The sequence below is a fragment of the Herpailurus yagouaroundi genome, unplaced genomic scaffold (genome assembly GCF_014898765.1).
Source record: "Herpailurus yagouaroundi ecotype Mexico unplaced genomic scaffold, PumYag 191, whole genome shotgun sequence".
Taxonomy (NCBI): domain Eukaryota; kingdom Metazoa; phylum Chordata; class Mammalia; order Carnivora; family Felidae; genus Herpailurus; species Herpailurus yagouaroundi.
The window spans coordinates 4,670,744-4,691,022 of NW_024412422.1; the positions used below are offsets into that span (position 1 = coordinate 4,670,744).

Sequence of the window (20,279 nt, forward strand, 5' to 3'; positions counted from 1 at the left end):
TGGCAAAAATTTTTTTCTCTCTTTATTGGCAGTACTATTTTTTTTTTTAATGGAAAACAGTAATTTGTTGGCTCAATGTTCAAAAACATCCACAGTCAGGTCTTGTTTTAGGCGTGGCTGAAATAATATGGTCAGGAACTGGCTCTCAACACTTACTCTCTTTGCCTCTTTTGTTTTTCTGCTTGCTTGCCTTCCTTCCTTTCCTTCCTTTCCTTCCCTCCCTCCCTCCCTCCCTTCCTTTCTCTCCATCCCTACCTTCCTCCCTTCCTACCTTTCTTTATTCTTTAGAAGCGTTTTAGGCTCACAGTGAAATTGAGCTTAAAGGACAGAAAGTTCCAGTATCCCTCCACCCCCACTATCAGCATCCCCGACTAGAGTGGGACATTGGACATAACTAATGAACTTGCAGTGACACATCATCAGCCAGGGTCCAGAGTGTCCGTGAGGGTTCACTCTTGGTGGGTTTGGACAAACGTGTAGTGGCATGGGTCTACTGTCATAGTATCACACAGAATAGTTTCATGTGGCACCGTTTTTGGATTCCGGAAATTTATCCCTCGTTGGAATGCAGTTGTCTGACACACTGCTCATAGTTAGAATTTACCTGCGGCTCCAATAACATCCTTTCTGGTATTTTCCCCCCTGATTTGTGATCCAGTCCCAGATTGTGCACTACATTTAGTAGTGTTCCATTAGTCTCCTTTAATCTGGAATGCATCCTTGGCCTTCCTTTGGTCCTCCATGACACTGACCTATCGGAACGGTCCGAGCCTGTCATTTCATAAAATGTCCCCTCCGTGTTCCTAACCCATCCTCATCTTCACTTTGATGGGGATTGTGTTTGAAAGTATAGTTCACATTCTCTGATTATGTCGGCAGAATTTTTTTTTTCATCCCAGGATCTTGACCAAGAGGCCAGATGTTTTCATTTTAGATCTGAAACTTGGACCTAAGCTGTGTACACAGGAGTGTCTGGGAAACTCTGTTGACCTGCATGGCCCCGCGTGGATGTTTGTGAAGAGAAGTAGAACTGCCATCCTGCACCTTTGCTTCCCTGCCTCACACTGACCGTGAAGCTCTTCCTTTTCCCTTCAGGAGAAGAGCGAGCTCTGTGCCTTGTTGACGTGAAGAAAGTGAAGCAGTCCCTGGCGCAGGCTCACCTTCCCGCCCAGCCTGACATCTCACCCAACGTTTTTGAAGCCGTGAAGGGCTGTCACTTGTTTGCTGCTGGCAAGGTAGGCTCTCCTCAGGGCCTCAGCTGGCAGAATGTTCTTGAAATCGGCTCTTCCCTCCTTTTGAGGCAGCTTACCAATTTGACCTTCAAAATTGTATGTCTTCTAACTGGGTTAAATTTCTGTTGCTTTCTTTAGACACATGAAGGAATTTGTGTAGCCATGAAATTTGCACAGGCTTTGAATCTAAAGGAAATGTCAGAGAGAAAAATGAGAATTTAACAAAACTGAAAGGAAGATCCATGCTTAGAATGTGTACGTGTGTGTATATCTGTGTCAGTGTGTGTAGGACAGAGTCTTTTTTTTTTTTTTTTTTTAATCTAACATGGATCCCCACTCCTGGACTGGATGAAAAATGTTTTATTACTAGAAATTAGCAAATTCTGATTTATGACACTTATAGAACATAAAGTCAGTTCACGATAACTCAGGTTAATTGTTTGGTAGCTAATAGCATATTGATTTTGGTGCATAAATACATTTATTTTCTTGCCTGCTTCTTTAGGGAAACTTTTTTTATTGAAAAAATTAAGAGCGTTTGTGGGTGCCTACACATGAACATGTCTAACTTTAATGAAATCTGAATCAAGCATTTGCAGGCCGCCTGAGGCCACTGGAGTCATCCTGTTGACAACCACTGACTTTCCCTTCTCAGAAAATGGCTCACTGGGAATCTGTTGTTTAGCCACTGAGTCAGCATTTACCCAACACATCCTGTGTCCCTGACTGAGCCTTCAGAGAATTCTGTGCTGAGGAATGGAGGACCAGTGGGGGAGGGCTTTGGTTGACTCCAGGAACCTCCTGAAGGGGCCTTGACCTTGGTCACTATTCTTGAGGACTTTTGGTCTCTGGAATTCTTTTCTTAGTCACTTATATGATGGTTGTGACTAATTGTGGCAATAAAAAAAAAGGGGGGGGGCAGAATATAAAGTAGGAGAATGGCTGGCCTAGAAAGGTGTTGATTTGAAAAGGTTTCTTAGAGGAATCTTAAGGGGCTGATAAAAGACATTGCTAGATGGGCCCAGGATTTTCAGACGGGGACTGAGCAAGGTAAAACACTGTGTGCTCTGTCAGTTTTATCAATTCTTTTCTTTTTATTTAAAAAAAGTTTTTTGGGAGTGCCTGGGTAGGTGCACTCAGTCAAGCGTCCAACTTCGGCTCAGGTCATGATCTCCTGGTTCGGGAGTTCGAGCCCCACATCGGGTTTTGTGCTGACAGCTCAGAGCCTGGAGCCTGCTTCAGATTCTGTCTCCCTCTGTCTTTGCCCCTCCCCTGCTCACACTCTGTCTCTTTCTCTCTCAAAAAATGAGTAAACATTAAAAAAAATTGATGTTATATTCCTAGTTTTGCTCTGGAGCCAGTATACACACGACTGACACTCTTTTTCTGTTCCCTGATTGCTTTTCAGATTGAGAACGGGCTCTGCATCTGTGCAGCCATGCCCAGCAAAGTCATCATTCTCCGCTACAATGAAAACCTCAGCAAGTACTGCATTCGGAAAGTAAGTCCTGGGCCTCACCTGTCCTGCTGTCCCCACCAATTGGTGTGGAAGGCGTGCCGTCTCAGGGAACAGTGTGTGCCAGGTCCCTTCAGCCTTGGCGATCTCTAGGTAGGGGGAGAGGGGGAAAGAGACAGACACACCTGGAGGAAGCTTCAGAGCCTTGAGTGGCTGCCCTTTTCCCTCTCATTTTCCTTCTGTTTGTGAACGGCCTCTCTAGCCTGCCCAGTGAATTCAGCCCTTTGTTACGGGAGAAAGGAAGCTGGCTGATGGAAGAGACACTTCGTTTCAATTCGCATAAAAAAGGAAGGACATCTCTCTGAGAAGCTAGCAGTCTCTGGTGGCACTTATCAGAATTTATGTCAGATCCTAGAAGTTTCTATTATTAACCTTTGGAGAAGCCAGTGCTAGCTGTGTTCTGATGTGTAATTAGGGAGCTGATTGTCCTTGGAGCAGAGTGGTGGTGATGGTGACTGCCGTGTGGACAAGGTGCACATTGGATCATTTGCCTCACTTCCTGAGACTGGCCGTTGTCCCTAGGCTAGGAAAGCGCCACCTGTAGTAAGCCTGCTTTATTTCAGGTGTCTTCATGATTAGTCTCAGAAGTGAAATGACTGATGGGTGAACATACATAGAGGTCATTCTGTGTTAGGGAAATAGTTTCATCCTGGGTGGGCTGTTCGTCCACCATCCAGAAACTGAGCTGGTTATTATATACTTTCCACAACAGTTCTGAAATGCAGGGGTGGTAATCCCCAATTTTCAGGTTAGACAATTGAGGCTGGCTTGAGATCCTGTTACAAAGTTGAGACCAAAACTGAAGTTTGATTTTTCCCTGCCATTTCACTGTGTCATGCTGCCTAAAAGTTTCCTCATACTTAGCAGGTGATCAGAAATATTCAGTGATGATAGTGTGGATTGTGAACTTGAACTGTTAGCTTTAGGAGATTTCTCAGAAATCACTGCTTCCCTGTAATTCTTGGCTACCGTTTGAATAAGCATGCCTAGGTTTTTTTTACTATTAGGACTGGCCTGAAAACAAGTGGAAGTAATTAGCCCATCACTAATGGAGATGACAACAATGATGATGAGAATAATCATATAGGTGATACAGGTTCACGTTAGAAACTTAGCTTACCAAAAGAAGGAAGCTTAAAACCACTCTCTCTAACCCTGTTTTCTCCAGTTCTTTTCCTCAGATAAGAATTTGCATTTTTAAAGATCTGTTTTTGCAACCTTTTCATTGAAATGGTGTTTCTGACTCTTTTTGGCTGCCATTTGACCTTATTTTCTTGGTCTGGGGTTGCAAAGAACTCAGAGGTAGCAAAGGGATGATCAGCCCTCATGGGGGACATGAAAAGATGGCGTGTGCTTTGTGTGGCTGAGAACGTGAATAAGTCCAGAGGTGACCGTCTCCAAGGCGTGGTTAGTTGAGGCGGAAATGGAATAGCAGTGGAAATGGGGCTGCCCTGTGTTAACTCACACCATTTTCTTCTACCCTCTGTCTCAGGAGATAGAGACCTCAGAGCCCTGCAGCTGCATCCACTTCACCAATTACAGTATCCTTATTGGAACCAATAAATTCTACGAAATTGACATGAAGCAGTACACGCTTGAGGGTAGGGCCCAAGTCCTCCCCCCAGCCCGCACTCTGCTCCAGCCTTGCCACCAACACTAGCTCATTCCTGAAGCCCCGCTTCTCACCTGACTTTACAGAATTCCTGGATAAGAATGACCATTCCTTGGCGCCTGCTGTGTTTGCCTCCTCTTCCAATAGTTTCCCTGTCTCGATCGTGCAGGTGAATGGCGCAGGGCAGCGGGAGGAGTACCTGCTCTGCTTCCACGGTGAGTCAGGGCTTCCTGCCCGCCACTGGTCTGATGGCTCGCAGACACCAGGAGCCCCAGACCCTACCAGCACCCTTGCCTGGTCCAGCTCTCTCATATTCTCTCCTGAAGCAGCCACTTCTTTCCTTCTCTGCCCCTTCTTTCTCTCCCTTTCTTTTCTCTTTTTTCCCTTCCTTCTTTCTTGCATTTTCTTGTGATGTTTCTCTTCATTCTTTTTCACTTCCCCCCTTCTTCCTATCTCTGGGTCTTTCTGTCTGTTCCTCCTTGTGTCTGGGTCTCTCTTTCTCCTTTTCCTCCTCCTTTTGCCTCTTATTTTCTGTCTCTTCCGCTTTCCTTTAACACATCTCTGAGAGATGTGACTCAGCAAAGGTCTTCAGGTTTTAATGATCCAGTTAAATCTGGCTGGTGGTCCCCTGGTTCAGTCCCTTATTCTTCTATCAAAGTATGTGTCGTTGATACTGATGCCCCTGGCTGTGCTGATGCCCCGGGCTCCAACTCCTTGCAGAATTTGGGGTGTTCGTGGATTCTTATGGAAGACGTAGCCGCACAGACGATCTCAAGTGGAGTCGCTTACCTTTGGCCTTTGGTAAGTGATGCAAGGTATGGAGGGCTCTGTTCTGCCAGCAGCTGGTGTCCTAGGAAAAAATTGCAGGTGGACTCCTTTTTGGGTTAAGCACTATGCTTATGGATTACATTAGACACCAAGCACCACAGGTGAGAGTCACCTGAAGAAGTGTTCAGGGCAAAGATTCTGATGAAGAACCACGTAAGCCAAGGCCACTGGCCTTGTGAAATATCTGTTAGGCTCTCATGACAGAAAGGAGAGCATTGCCTGTGAATTTAAATCATTTCAAAGGCTGCAGAGTATCCCATGGCATAGCTGAACACCTGTCAGTTTAATCAGTTCTGATTAGGCAGAGCAGGTAGATCATGCTCATTCTTTCTGTAAGTACAAACATTGCTATGATGAACATCTTGCACTGATCTTTGCACACTTGTCAAATAGTACCTGCTGCTCATAAGCCCTCAAAGTGGAGCTGCTGGGTCAAAGCATAAGCACACACCTATGTGCAAATATGTACATACATGTCTGTGTGAATGTTCTGAAATGCCGTTACGGTTGAAATACCTGTCGAGGCTATTTGGTTTATCTATTGCTGCATAACAAGTTCCAAAACTTGTTACGGACAAGACAACAACAACTTGTCATTGCCTAAGATGCTGAGGCTGGACTGGATAGTTCTGCTTCGTGCGGTTCCAGTGGGAGCACTGGGATAAGCAGGAAGTCCAAAATGGCCTCACAAAATGGCAGGCAATTGGTATAATTGTTGGGAACTCAGCTTGGGCTGGTGGCTGGAGGTCTCAGTTCCTCTCCATGTGGGCTTCTTCCAAGAGTGCAGAAGTGCAAGCTGGCTGGCCTTCTTGCTACCACCACATCCTACTGGTTAAAGCAGCCACAGGGTCAGCCTAGATTCAAGGGAAGGAGGCTCTATCCGCCAGGGCCTGAGTACCAGGAGGGACGACTAACAGTCTAATACCAAAGTCCTAGTTTACTGAAAGGAATGGTAGTGATAATCTCCTTTACTTTTAAGACAGAAAAAGATCTCATCATATCCTAGAGTTTCAGTGACACTATGATATTGATATATAGTATTAAGGCCAGAAATATTTAATTATCTATGAACCCGATCTTTAATGTTTTTTGAAAACATACACAATGAAACACTTTAAAAAGGTATACAATGAAAAGCCTCACCCAAATAACCTGTCTCCCTAATTCTCCATTCCCTCTCCCCCAAAGGGGGAAAAAATACTTCTTTGAGTTTCTTATCCTTCCAGTGCTTTGTGCAAATACAGACACATAAGAAAATATATTCTTATCTACCCCCAACACACTTTAAAAATGCTTTTTGTTTAAATCAGTATGGTGACACACTTTACACATTCTGAATCTTGCTTTTCACACTAAGTAAAATTGTACACTTCAGGTTTTTTTTATGTATCAGTACATAGAGAGCTTCCTGCAGGTTTTACAACTATGCAGAATTCCATAGATGTACCATAATTTATTTAACTGACCCCCTATAATGTCCCCTTGAGTTGGTTCCCATCGTCTGCTCTGACAACATGGCAGTGAGTATACTTAAACATGCCTCATTATGTTGGCACATGGATGTATGTGTAGGATAAATCCCTTTAGGTGGGACTGCTAGGTCCAAGGTGGCCTTGCAGCCTGGTTTTGAGTTTCTCTTTTAACCCTTCCTTGCCCATGCTCTTCTGTGGTGGCCATGCAGCCTACAGAGAACCCTATCTGTTTGTGACCCACTTCAACTCACTAGAAGTAATTGAGATCCAGGCACGCTCTTCTCTGGGGTAAGCATTGCCCTTTCAGACTTTGAAAACCTCGGCGGTTGGGGCTTGGGGCCAAGTGTGTGTTTCTTTCCATTCCATCTAGCAACGGAGATAACCTGAATGTAAACTCTTATCTGGAACTCCATAGGACCCCTGCCCGAGCGTATTTGGAAATCCCGAACCCACGCTACTTGGGCCCTGCAATTTCCTCAGGAGCGATTTACCTGGCGTCCTCATACCAGGATAAATTAAGGGTTATTTGCTGCAAAGGAAACCTTGTGAAGGAGTCCGGCACTGACCACCACCGGGGCCCCTCCACCTCCCGCAGGTACAACACTTCTCCATTACAGGAGGCAGAGTGTTTTTCTGTAAGATAGCAGGAAATTTTGCTAAACTGGTCAAAGGTTTCCCAGTCTTCAAGCTCAAGCCACTCATTTCTTTGGGATCTATAGCACTAAAGTGCCCTTTACAAGCATCAGGATAATTCTTAAATGCCCCCTTGGAAAAAGGTGGAAGGAAATGTCTGGTCTTTCTCTGTTGAGTTTTTTAGTGGCACTAGAATCGATCATGAATTGTGCATTCATTGTTTTAGCAGATACTCTGCCATGCTACTTGGGCTTGTTGCAGGAGGTATGGTGCTGAAGAACCAGATGCAGTCCCTCCCTGATAGAGCCCAGTGGGAGAGAGGCCATGATGAGCAATCAGGCAATTATAGCCTAGCTTAGAAGGATGGGCCTCTGACTGGGGTAATTTAAGGCACCATGGGAGCCCAGAACAGGGTTCCTAGCTTGGACTTGGGGGCCAGGGAAGATTTCCCAGAAGAAATAACACCATCCGTATGGGCCATGCTTTCCTCTTTCTTTGCATGTCTTCTAATTTTTTGTTGAGAGGCTGAACATTTCAAATACTATAATGTGGCAACTCTGGAAATCAGTTCCCCACCTCTCCTCCGTTTTTGTTGTTTCTGTTTTTGGTGTTATTTTTTTAATGTTTATTTATTTATTTTGAGGCGGGCAGGCAGAAAGGGAGAGAGAATCCCAAGCAGGCTCTGCACAGACAGTGCAAAGCCTAATGCCGGACTTGAATTCATGAACCAAGAATTCATGACCTGAGACAAAATCAGGAGTTGGCTGCTCATCCGACTGAGCCACCCAAGGGCCCCTGTTGTTCCTGTTTATTGAGTGACTCTCCTGGACTAAATCTGTAAAGTCTGTATTCTTTGTTATGTGGGGCTGGCCATTCAAGTTTCTGCTTGGTTAGGTTAGTTATCAGCTAATGACAGGGCAGAGATTTTGTTCAATGCATTGAATCGGTAAGTCTCTCACCTTTTGCTTAGGGTTTGGGGGGGGGGGGCATACCTTCAATGCTCAAAGTCAGCCAGAATTGAGAACTGAAGCCTTCTCAGGTTTTTCCTGTGTGCATGGCCTTCTAAATCCCTAAAAATATAAGGGACCATTTCAAAATGCCTTGCAGACATCTTATTCCCAGATTTCCTTTCGAGTGTTTTGGCCAGCCTCTTCCCCAACTGGTAGCACTCCCTCAGGTATTTGGCAGATTAAACACTTGCTGTTGATTGTTCTTGATAAACATCTGGGAATAGGGCTCTTCTCATGAGCAAGCCCTGACTTGGGTCAAGGAAAAAGCCCCTCGAATGGTCTTTTCTGTGGAGTAGCCATGCAGGTCAGACTGTTTTCTGGGGATGGGGCTTTTTGGGGAGTTTCGATCCTGATCTCTCTCCAGAGGCTACTCTTACAGGGCTCTTAGTTTCAAAACTGCAGCTCTGGGGAGAAAGGGGGTAGAAATAGGTCACATTAACATGTCACAAAACTTGTTCTTACTGGGGTTATCAGTTATTTTTCTTGCATAAATGCCCTTGCTGTTAGAGTTCTTACAAGTCTGGTTAATTTCCAGAGTTCTGAAAAGTTTATTTTGACGGCTGTTGCCAGTGTTCTTGTTGCTTTTATGGAGGAACGGGTGTTCGGCGATCCTTGCTGTACCATTCTGGAAGTGCTTTTCCTCTTTTTGATACAGGTGGTAGCGCAGCACACATTCTTGTTACCTAATGTTCCTTGGAGACTGCTCCACGTTGGCATCGGAAGTATTCTTCATTGTTTTTATGCCTACATAGCATTCCTTCATGTGACCTTGATTTATTTAACTGCTTTTTTATCAATGGATTTTAGGGTTATTTACAGACTGTTGCTACAGTAAATTAAATGATTTTGTGCTTCTGTCATTTTGCATGCTTAGGAATCTATCTGTAGGATAAATTCCTAGAAACAAAATTGACGGGTGACATCAGACGTCTGTTTGTAATTTTGATAGATCTTGCTGAAAATTCCTCCCTGAAGGCCAGATCCATCTGCAATGCCATCAGCAGTGCATGGAAGTGGGACTGACCTGGTCTTGACACAGAGGGCTGTGAGCCAGATCCAGGTCGATGTGGAGCTTTGATGTATATAACTTTAAGATCTTGGTCTGCAAAAAAATTCTGAGATTATTTAACCCAAGGGGAATATTTAACTGACCTAGGATTTAAATTTTTCTGGAATGGTATGTTTACTCTGTAAAGAATTACATGGATCCCCTACCATGTGCTAGACACAATGTCTGGGGCTGGGGATCCACAGATGAAGACATGTTTTTATTCTCAAGGGACTTAGTCCCTCCACCACATTGTAATTATCTCTAATATTAAAAAATGCTTAGATCTTGAAAAAAATCATAAATTTAATATTCTGAGACTATGTCCTAATGAATAGTTTTTCTTCTATTGAAATATAAGAGTTAGTCTGAATTTTTGGTCAGTGTGGTTTTAGTCCCAGGCACTTGCTAGAAAATCAGAAGTGCCAAATAACCAGCGGTTCCTAACTCTTTTGGCTTGACCCTGCCTCAGAAGGAACTGTTCAAAGGGCTACAGTTCTATCCTGAAACGTCCAGATTTTCTTTAAGTAGTTTCCAAGTCATGCCAAGAACAAATCAAAGTACCATAATTAGATTTTTTTTTTTTTTCCTCCACTGCCTCACTAATTAGATGGCAGGCACCTTCCTTCTGAGACTATATGGCGTCTCTGTAAGAAGTTGCTTATTCCTGTGGTTGGAAATGGTTCCGGTTCCTTTGAACAAGAGGCAGAAATAATGCTGTTGCTTTCCTGCTGTTGCCAGGCATGTGTGGAAAATCAACAGTTAGTCTTTGGTTGTCTCTTGGCTTATAAAATGATCTTTTTATGCAGACTGCTTTGGCAGGTAGAAGCCCAGCTTGGCTGAATATGATTCACTGCAGGCCTCATTGCCCTGGTCTGTTTAGCAGAGCAAGAAATGAAACTCTTTGCAAACAAAACAAAAACAAAAAAACATAAAATTGGCATGGTAGATCATTGGTCATTAATGGATACAGAGATAGAAGATTGCCCACTTGGCCTAGAATGATGAGTATTTTCTTTCATTCCATTAATCTGACATCCCAAATGGCCTTCCTTGAGCCATCCTTCTTCCCCAGGGCATTGAGTATCTTCTCACTTGCTTTATGATGGGCCCCTGTGGACACATTTTATAATTTCATCTCCATTACAAACAGGCTTAATGTAATTCTCCTAGTTGGAATTTATTTTTTTTGTCTTCCATATCTTAAAGCCACACGACTAGAGATGAATATAAACCTTCATTTCAAGATGCTGAAATCTGAGTTATCTCAGATTTTTCTGCTGTACCCACCTAGCACAGGAGGGTTCTGGCTTTCTGGGCATGTTATCTGGAATCTTGACAGAATTGCACAAGGAAGCCAGACAATGACTTGAAAAACTTCACAATGAACTGATCACTTATCTAATTATCTCTACTCACCTCTCTGTTTCACTGTAGAGCAGGAATCAGCAAACTTCTGTTAAGGTCCAGATAGTAAATATTTTTGGCATTGTGGGCTATATGGTTGTCTCAACCATTCAACTATTGTTGCAGTATGAAAGCTGAACAACCAGTGCAAAACCAGATGGGCATGGCTGTGTTCCAATAAAACTTTATTTATAAAACCAGGGCATCTGTCCAGATTTGGCCTTCAAGCTTGCTCAAGAGTCTCTCCTCCCCCAGTAGGTGTCTTTGCTTCTCATTTGTTTTCAATTATGAGCATTGACAAAGAGATTCTGGTAGTTGGACCAATAATTGAAGAAAAAAATCAACTAACTTGGCCCCTTCCAAAGAGAAGGATTTAAATATCAAGGATTAAGATGGGCCTCTGGGAAAACCAGCGACTGTCTCAAACATTTCTGAAGAAATGACTGATTTTACTGCAAAAGTCCAACATTGATGGAAAGTATGTCATCGAGCGTATTAGCATACAATTTCGCTGCAAAAATTAGAGCAAGATAAATCAGTATGTGATTCATACTTGGCTCATTCTTAGAATCAGCCTGTAATTCCAATTGTAATTTAGATTTTAAAAATAACGAGGATAAATTTACTTGCCCGATTTCTACTTTTATTTTCTGAGATAAAGTTCCAATCAATCAAAACATGTTCTCCAAGTAATATTCTCCATAAAATGTGCCCATGTTAAGTCGGTTCCCTTTTCCTGGCTCTAATTATACTGAGATGAGGAGGACTGAGTACTTTTTCTGCTCGTTGGGGTGGGAAGGAATTAACTCTCAGTTCTGTTTCTGGATCTCCCTTCTTCAGAGAGGTGGTTAGGGCTGTATCTGCTGAAATCTTCATTCGAAATATCCAGGCTGGGCTCGGGGGAGGGTTGGATTGGCCATACAAAAAGGCCCCAGTGTTTTCTATTGTTTGGTTATTAACTGTCAATCTTCAGGGCCAGGGCCGTGTTTTGAGCAACTGTACTGTTTTTGTCTGTCCTGCTCAGTTTTCTAATTCTGTCAGGCCTGATCCCTCTCACATCAGTATTGGGTGCCACAAAGATGCTTGGAAAGCCACCTGGAAGGAGAGGTGACCAAACACCAGGCCGATGAGTGAGACAGAATTGGCAGATGTGTACAGGCTTTCTCAAAATTGCTCCCTTGCATCAAAGGCCTTTGAGCAGCCTCCTCCCCTAAATGAAGACTTCCTTCTGTGCCTTATAGATTCTGCAAAATACTTAGGTCAGTGGGATACTGGGTGGGGATTAGGATGTCAAACTGACCTGTGTCGGAATCCCAGTTCTGCATCTCCCTAGCTCAGGCCAGGCACTCAGCCTCCCTGTCTCCACATCGCCTCTGCTGTGAGGGTCATGCCTGCTCTTAGCTTGTGGAGCTGTCATGACAATGTAATGAGTCAAAGCACATAAAGAGCTTAGCACAGGGTCTGGCAGTAAAAACCTGCACTGAGACCAGGAAGCTTGATTTTCTTTTGTTGTCCTCTTTCTCTTCCTGTCCTATCAAAAGAAAACAAAAAGCCTGAAGAACTCCTGGTGGGATTGGGACCTGGGGGTTGCTCAGAGGAAGAAAATGCCCCTTTGAGGTTGTGACTTCTCATTTCGCACCTCCCTTTCCTGTTGCCCGCAGCCCCAACAAGCGAGGCCCGCCAACATACAACGAGCACATCACCAAGCGTGTGGCCTCTAGCCCGGCGCCACCGGAAGGCCCCAGCCACCCACGAGAGCCAAGCACACCCCACCGCTACCGAGAGGGGCGGACAGAGCTGCGCAGGGACAAGTCTCCTGGCCGCCCCCTGGAGCGAGAGAAGTCCCCAGGCCGGATGCTCAGCACGCGGAGGGAACGCTCACCTGGGAGGCTGTTTGAAGACAGCAGCCGGGGCCGGCTGCCTGCGGGAGCCGTGAGGACCCCACTGTCCCAGGTCAACAAGGTGAGGCACCATCCGGAGAGGCCAGAGGAGTGACCTGAGGAGCTGAGGGCCCTTTGGGGCCACTGTTGTAAAAAGGAGACTCTGTTATTACTAATTCAGATTTTTTAGGACATGGTAACAAGTTTAGGAAGAAAATGTATTTAAGAAGAGGCCTTTCTAAGCAAATGGATAATGCATACATGTGTACCTCAAAATGGAATAGCTACCCTAAGGTATATCATTCGCTTCCCCAGAGGCAACCAGTGTTCGCAGTTTCTAGAGATACCCTATGCACATAAGCAAATATCTATGTGTATCCTCCCTTCTTAAACACAAATGATAGCCTACTATACAAAACGCTTATGTCTTATTTTTTTCAGGCACATCTACAAATATGTACCTCAAGAATTTTTTGGAAGGCTACACAGAAACTGGTTAACAGTGGTTGCCCCCTAGAACTTTGAGCTTTTTGAAATCTTTAAATCATACACGTTATTATCTGTGTAATTTTAGGTTAGCAATTGAGATGGAGGGATGTGTTGAAGGAAAGGGGGCCCCGACGAGCAGGGGGAGGCTCAAGTACTTGATGCCTCCTCGGTAGGCTTGGTTCCAGGGACCCCTCTGGACAGCACAGCCACCTTTCTGTCCTTGGGGGCTGGTTTTCTAGATCACATTCTCCCAAGGCCACCTGCAGTTGGCTCTTGGGACCCCTGCCGATAAAGAGAGGAGGAAAGGCCGTTCAGTGTTTTTTCTTCTCCCCTCTGATTTACCGATAAAATGGGGGCTTGTGTGTGTGTGTGTGTGTAACTGAGATCCATCCACAGCTTTGGAGAATTTTCTGTGAATGTCATTCCCTGATGAACCCCAAGCTCAGAGCTGGAGCCGTACTGTGGAGCACTCCCTATTAACAGCTGCAGGGAGGCCGGGTGGTGCACACTTCCTCCTGGGATCAGGCAGGGGGAGCACAGGCATTTTTGGCCCCCTCAGCTAAAACCCCCTCCTTATTTTGCTCCTAGGTCTGGGACCAGTCTTCAGTATAAATCTCAGCCAGAAAAACCAACTCCTCATCTTAATCTGCAGGAAAACCCCAAACACTCTAAGGAACTTTGCTGAAGGGGACCCCAGCCCCCATCTGCTCAGCCACCCCACGGCACAGCTGGGTCCAGACCCACCTCAGTGTGGACGCCCTGCAGCCAGGTGGTGCCGGGCTGAGGCTCTCGGGAGCCGTCAGCACCTTCCTGCAGTCACCCTCTGTGCACTTTCTCTTTCAGAGCATTCACAAACTTTTATACCTGGCTCTAGCCTGTACCAGTTCATCAAAGGAAACCAACCTGGGCTAACTACAACGTGGTTAGAATCCTATTTAATAGCTACTTTAAGATCCTAGGGTTGGTTGGTTTTCTTTCTTTTTTTTTTTTTTTTTAAAGACAACAGAATTCTTAATAGATTTGAATAGCAATGTATTTCCTGTCGTAGTCATTTTTAGCTAGATCACACCATCAGGTCTTTGCTACGGAAACGTATTGTAGAAGAGTCCCCGCCAGTTGGCTAACCTCCTGCGCTCATGTAGGTTCATTCTTGTTCCAGTCCATCCTCACAGATGGCCCTGTTTTACGCAGGGTGACATCTTAGCCAAATGTTTACTGTTCTCATTGCCTTTTATGGCCTTGACGACTTCCCCTCCCACCAGCTGAGAATGTACGGAGGTCATCAGGCCTCAGCTCGGAGGCAGTGACTTGGGGCCAAGGAACCTCGAGGAGCTCTCCCTCCCCGCCCCTCAGCGTCATCTCCCCAGCCTGCTGTCCCTGCTTTCCATGTAGCTTTGGCCAGGAAAGCATGCAATAGACTTGCTCGGAGCCCAGCGTTGATGAGTCTCTGGGCCCGGGAGAGGACCGGGGGGCCATCCACCTCCTGTCCGCGACAGCGCGTCGTTCCCCACCCTGGGATGGGAAGAGACCCGTCCGGGAGTTCTGCATGGCGGTTTCACTGCATGTGCTGCCCCCTGACCTGGCTGCCCCCCTGGGTTGCTCTGCCAATGTACTAGTACCATACCATCGCTCCCGCTGAATCGAGACCCTCTGACCACTTGCCAATTCACTGGCCACAAAAAGCTGCAGCCTGTAGCACTGAACAAACAAAAAACCAAACGCTCAAGCCTTACGACCAGAGAAGGATTTCAGCAAACCACCACCTCACACCTTCACGCTTCCCTGCCGCCTCCCTCGTGGATGACTCCGTGTTCACACAAAATCCAGCACAGTTCTACCCCACGAAACTGTGACTTCCCAAGTGAGCCTTTCCCTAGGGCTAGACTAAGACCAGGAAGTTGGAGAGAGCTGCGGCCCCTCTTCCACCTCTGCTGGGGTCAGGAGGTCCTCCTTAGGTGCAGTGCTGCTCACATGGTTTCTCTCTGCCCGCTACCAGAATGCGAAATTCCTGGCAACTGGTAAAGAACCAACCTAGAGGCTTTGCAGTTGGCAAGCTAACAGCGGCCTTACTTCTGCCTTTAATCTCCCACAAGGCATCTCTTGCTTCTGATTCTCCATGACTCTTAGGCATGCCTCGAACACCCAAGGCACATCCTAGGTAGGCTGAAAGGTAGACCTGTTTCCACCACTGCAGGGGAACATGGCCACGTTTCAACCCACGTCAGATCACTTTCCAGATTGCAACCTGGCCCAAATCCCAGCTCCTTCCTGCTCGTCTCTTAACCTAAGTGCTTTCTTGTTCGAAACGCCTATGTCCCTCCCTCCACGTTATTGCACCCTTGGCAGGTGTCATGCTGTTGTGTTTTATGTGTCGCTTGGAGTCTTTGGGGTCACACTGCATCCCCTCCCTCCCCCAGGGCAGATCAGACTGAATGTTTGCTGAAGTTTTTGTCTCTTGGTCCACAAGTATTTGGAAAGGTCACTGAAAACTGGTCTTTCAGTCTTGGCATTTCATTTAGGATCTCCATGAGAAATGGGGCTTCTTGAGCCCTGAAAGTGTATATTGTGTGTCTCATTTGTGAAAAATGCTTCCTGCTATAGAACTAGCTCAAAAGACTGTACATATTTACAAGAAACTTTATATTCGTAAAAAAAAAAAAAAAAAAGGAAATTGAATTGGTTTCTACTTTTTTATTGTAAAAGGTGCATTTTTCAACACTTACTTTTGGTTTCAACGGTGGTAGTTGTGGACAGCCACCTTCACTGGAGGGTGGGGAGCTCCGTGGGACCACCAAGATGCCAGCAGGAAATACCGTACCACGAAATTGCAGTCAAAAGCTTATTAGCATACGTAAGATTCTAGGTCTCCAAAAGTACAGGCTTTTTCTTCATTACCTTTTTTATTCAGGATGAGGAAAAGAACACAAGGAACAATTCAAGATCCACCTTGAGAGGAATGAACTTTGTTGTTAAACAATAGTGAAATAAAGCAATGATCTAAAATGTTTGCTTTTGTGCAACGACCTCTTCTTTTCTTGAGAGACCATAAAAGTCCTCAGTATTGCCAGTGTCAGCATGGGCTTGTTACTATGGCGTGGGACCTTGCTTCCCTCTCGAGGAGGCTTTTTTCTGGGGTCGGGGGAGCAACACAGAGGCCGGAGCACACTGCTCTCCTGGAGTCAAGAGCCCGGTAGCAGTCTTTCCCAAGAGCAAGACCTTGTTGGAAGTTTGGTCACTATTTCCAGTGAACCATAAACTGGCTGTTAGGTCACTTTATAGGACTGCAGAACAGGAAAGGTCCTTATGCAAACAGGCCATTTTGAAAGGATTACTTGAGGATGGGTTACCTAATTTTCCCATAATGCAGCTAAGCAGGAAAACAGGTCACTTTAAAACTTCTCTCCATTATAAGGTCGTGGGGGAGTTTTAAAAAATTTTTTTGACAGAGAAAGAACGAGAACAAGCAGGGTAGGGGCAGAGAGAGGGAGACACAGAATCCGAAGCAGGCTCTGAGCTGTCAGCACAGAGCCCGATGCAGGGCTCAAACCCACAAACAGTGAGATCGTGACCTGAGCCAAAGTTGGACGTTCAACCGACTGAGCCACCCAGGCGCCCCGGTCGTGGGGAATTTAATGATGTAGATTTATTTCCTTGGGGGGAGGAGTTTGGATCAAGATAATTTAAAATGTAAATACTTCTATTTTTAACTGGATGGATTTTTAGTCTGTGAGGTAAATTTTTCCCATGATTGTTAGTACAAACTCTGCTTGATCCAAACGTCAGTTTTGGCAAATGGTGAATTTTTTCATGGTTCCTGTTGCTTTCTACTCTTCGATTTTTACTTTCCAATGAAAGTATCTGACCACAGTCACAATCAGACTGGGAGGGCCGTATCTGACATGCTTCTTACAGGGACTGTACCTGCAAATCTGTTTTCTACTTTACTGTTGGAGATAAAAATCTGCCAAAGGTCATAACTATAAGAATGAAAATGACTCAGAAGATGAATAAAATGTCAGAACCTTTCTTTCCTTATAATACTGGGGAAAGTCCATTAAACACCAACCATTTCAATTAATGTCCTGAGAATTCTTGGCAGCCAAGGAATACTTTCTAAGTAAATACGGTTTGGTTCCAAAAGGAATGTGCCAGAAAGGTTCTTTGGACCCTAAGGAATGACTTCAAAGAACTGACAAATCACTCAGCCACATCATAAAATGAGGCCCAACCTTCCACGGGGCCACCACTCCTGTTTCTTAAGCACAAAATCAGACATCACGTTTTCTGTGCTTAATTTTCATGAGACTAAAGACACTGATTGTACAGCAAATTTCATAACCGTGAAACTAGGTTTTGGAGACTTAGGCCAAAAAGAGATAATTTGCTTAATGGGACTGAAATTCGTCTTCAGAAAACTTGGGCCTCTTGAATCAGATTTGCTTTAGAAGACATCCATGCAGATGTAAGTCTAAAGCATTAAGGCTACGCCTAGGAGCAGCTAAGCTTCCACTTGCAATACAACAGCTGAATAGGCCTGTCCCAGTGGTTCTAAACCACTGAACTTTGCTCCCCTCCCCTAAGAACATCTGACAAAAGTCTGGAGACCTTTTTGATGGTCACGATTGGCATCTAGTAGGTAGAGGCTAGGGATGCTGCTGAATGTCCTACAACAGGGCAACCCCTACCCCCGAAAAGAATTCTATCAGGTCCAAGTGTCAATAGTGCCAAGGTTGAGAAACCTTGGCCTGTTCTAGTCAGATTTCTCTCTGGGCAGTTTAAATATTTCTTATGATGTCTACACCATGGAGACTGGGGCTCCAGGCACACAATGTTTGTATGAGAAAAATGTTTCATCACTTGCCTAATCAAATATTGGCTTTATTTTCCAAAGCTGGGGAGGGTTGGGCTAGTGGAAATACAGTACAGTGTTGATCACTTGGCTTTCCTTTATCAATGATTAATGGAACTAAAGGGCTTGTTGGAGGTAGAAGAACTTTGAAAATGACTTCACTACTATAAGCAACTCAGGTGGTCTTTCCAAGAACCACAAAAAGGAAAGCTAAAGGTGACCTAGGGTACTCACAATTTTCCAGATGAGATGGGTGAATTCACACCAAGGTGGTAGAAAAGGCAGCAGTGAGGGCTGACATCTTCATCCAGGCAAAGGCCCTTTAGTGGTGCTGAGGACGAAAAAGATGAGGACTGGGAGCTGACCCAGAGACAGGGTGGGCCCCACAGATTGGACTCTGGCTGCTCCAGCTTTTGGGATCCTCTCCAAGGGTCTGACAACAGTGATGACTCTCAGGAAGGCCCTACAGATGTTACTACAACAGCTGGGATGACTTAGGTTTCAGAAGAAATGCGTGTGTGTTCCTAACTTCCTTATTTTCTCCTGAAGACAATTAGCATTGGTCTTCCAGGTCAGAAGGCTCTGGCTTGTTCCTCCACTAATTTGCTGATCAAGAGAGGTGCTAAGGGGGGGGGGGGGGGTGGATTTCTCAGAAGCTGGATAAAGATTTGAGTGGTCCATAGACTTGGATCCTCATCAATTCAAACTGTAAACACTGGTGGAGAATCGGGTATTGGGAGAACTGAACACGTTTGGAAATGAAACTGTTCATCTAAAAATAATGGGAGGTGAACCAAATGGCATTTTATTCTTCCCTAAAGTGGCTGTCTCTGACCTCAGCCATGGATGAGAGTACTGATGTTCTGGGTTTTTAATCCTGGTCTTTGGAGTTTGGAAATTACCTAATTAAGCGAGTTGAGGGGGCTGGCATTTTTGCTTTTCCAGCCTCTTAACTTCCTGTTTATGGCCACATCCCATCCATGTCATAAAGGCTTTGTGGCTCCCAGTGTGGAAAGAGCCCTAGGATCATCTAGTGCTAGTCCAATCCCTCTCATTTTTCAGGAGAGGAAGTCAAGCTAAGAGAGGCCATGTGATCTGCCCAAGGTCATACAGCTAGTCAGCAACTGAACTGGATCAACATCCCTAATCTCATTAGGGAGGGGACAGTGGGAGAATGGCCAACTTTAATGTGAAGTCAGGGTTTGACCTGGTTTCGGAGTGCTACTGACTTCCCTTACATTATTTACACCCATAAGCAAAGCTGGAGGAAGGAAAGGGCTTTGCCTGGGTCCTTTAATCTCTGGTTTCTGTATTTTGACATACGATTCTAATGACCCATACCATTTTACTTACATGTTAGTAATTTAAAGGCCTTACCTTTGGCTCTATAAATTTCACTTGTACATAGATTTCCGGGAGGAAAAATACATCTTCACTCAAAAGCAATTTGGGTTAAGCTTTAACCATGTAACCGGTCCTCACCCGTAATGGGAATGCTAATAAAGCATTGCCTGCCTCGGTCATAGGACACTTCACTTCTACATTTGGCTTTGCCTCTGTGATCTGGGGTCTCCTCTGACCTTGTGATTTCACATCCATGAAATAATTTCCCTTACCTCTAGCTTCTCGGGTATTGAGGATTTCACTTGGGTCTGTGAGCAGTCTTTCGAACCATAGGAGACTTCCTTTGTGTTGCCTTTTAAAGAAAATGGAAGTCTTTTAGATACACAAACTGCTGTAGAGAATGCGGATACCTTGGTCCCATGGAGTGGCTATGCCTGCACCCTTCCACCACAGTGGTGGTCTCTCTTGGGGGTCTCCTGTGGCCTCTGGGCTGCAGAGAGCTCTCACAGGGTTTACTGGTTCCCAATTAGTTTTTACAGTGGATTTTTAAGTTCTTACTGTTTCCCCCTGCGGCCTGGGGCTGATGGCTTCCTCTGAGCTCTGACTCTGACTCAGGCTAGCAGCCAGATTCTCTAATCCCTCTCACAGAAAGGGCAGTGCCCTCCTGGGCCAACTCATGCAGGGCCCCCACCAGCACCTTCCCTCAGTCCCCACCAGGGCATAGGGCCTGTGCTCACAGCTCACCAAGTTTCTTTTCTGGTGCTTGAATAGATCGCTTTTATACTTTTGAGCTTAGGTAAATTTTTTCCATTGTATTTTAAAAGTACTTTATCCAGTTTTGGAAAGAGGATTTTTGCATGTTTCCACAGTCTACTTAAAATCCCTATAGTCCCCAAAATCTAGGGTTCCCACATCACTTGGATTTTCAGGGTGAGACAGCCAGTTACCCAGGTAGGAGT

The 20,279-nt window shown here is 45.1% G+C and overlaps 1 protein-coding gene and 1 long non-coding RNA gene across 16 annotated transcripts in view; one reads left to right on the top strand and one right to left on the bottom strand.

The window, feature by feature from the left end:
• CIT (citron rho-interacting serine/threonine kinase) overlaps positions 1-16,134 on the top strand; it is a 164,661-nt gene extending 148,527 nt beyond the window's left edge. For all 15 annotated transcript variants that reach the window (XM_040443725.1, XM_040443729.1, XM_040443730.1 and 12 more), the window contains 9 exons: positions 1,096-1,235; positions 2,641-2,733; positions 4,241-4,349; positions 4,447-4,575; positions 5,081-5,161; positions 6,870-6,948; positions 7,076-7,255; positions 12,420-12,720; positions 13,716-16,134. In XM_040443725.1, coding sequence (XP_040299659.1) covers positions 1,096-1,235; positions 2,641-2,733; positions 4,241-4,349; positions 4,447-4,575; positions 5,081-5,161; positions 6,870-6,948; positions 7,076-7,255; positions 12,420-12,720; positions 13,716-13,739 — 1,136 coding nt within the window. In that variant the 3' untranslated portion in view covers positions 13,740-16,134. The remainder of the gene's footprint in view (positions 1-1,095; positions 1,236-2,640; positions 2,734-4,240; positions 4,350-4,446; positions 4,576-5,080; positions 5,162-6,869; positions 6,949-7,075; positions 7,256-12,419; positions 12,721-13,715) is intronic.
• On the bottom strand, positions 5-4,546 carry LOC121010248 (uncharacterized). Its single transcript, XR_005781057.1, has 3 exons — positions 4,435-4,546; positions 2,752-2,837; positions 5-1,418 (listed from the first exon to the last, which is right to left on the bottom strand). It is a non-coding gene; the product is annotated as an uncharacterized LOC121010248 (long non-coding RNA).
• Positions 16,135-20,279: the final 4,145 nt, after the last annotated feature.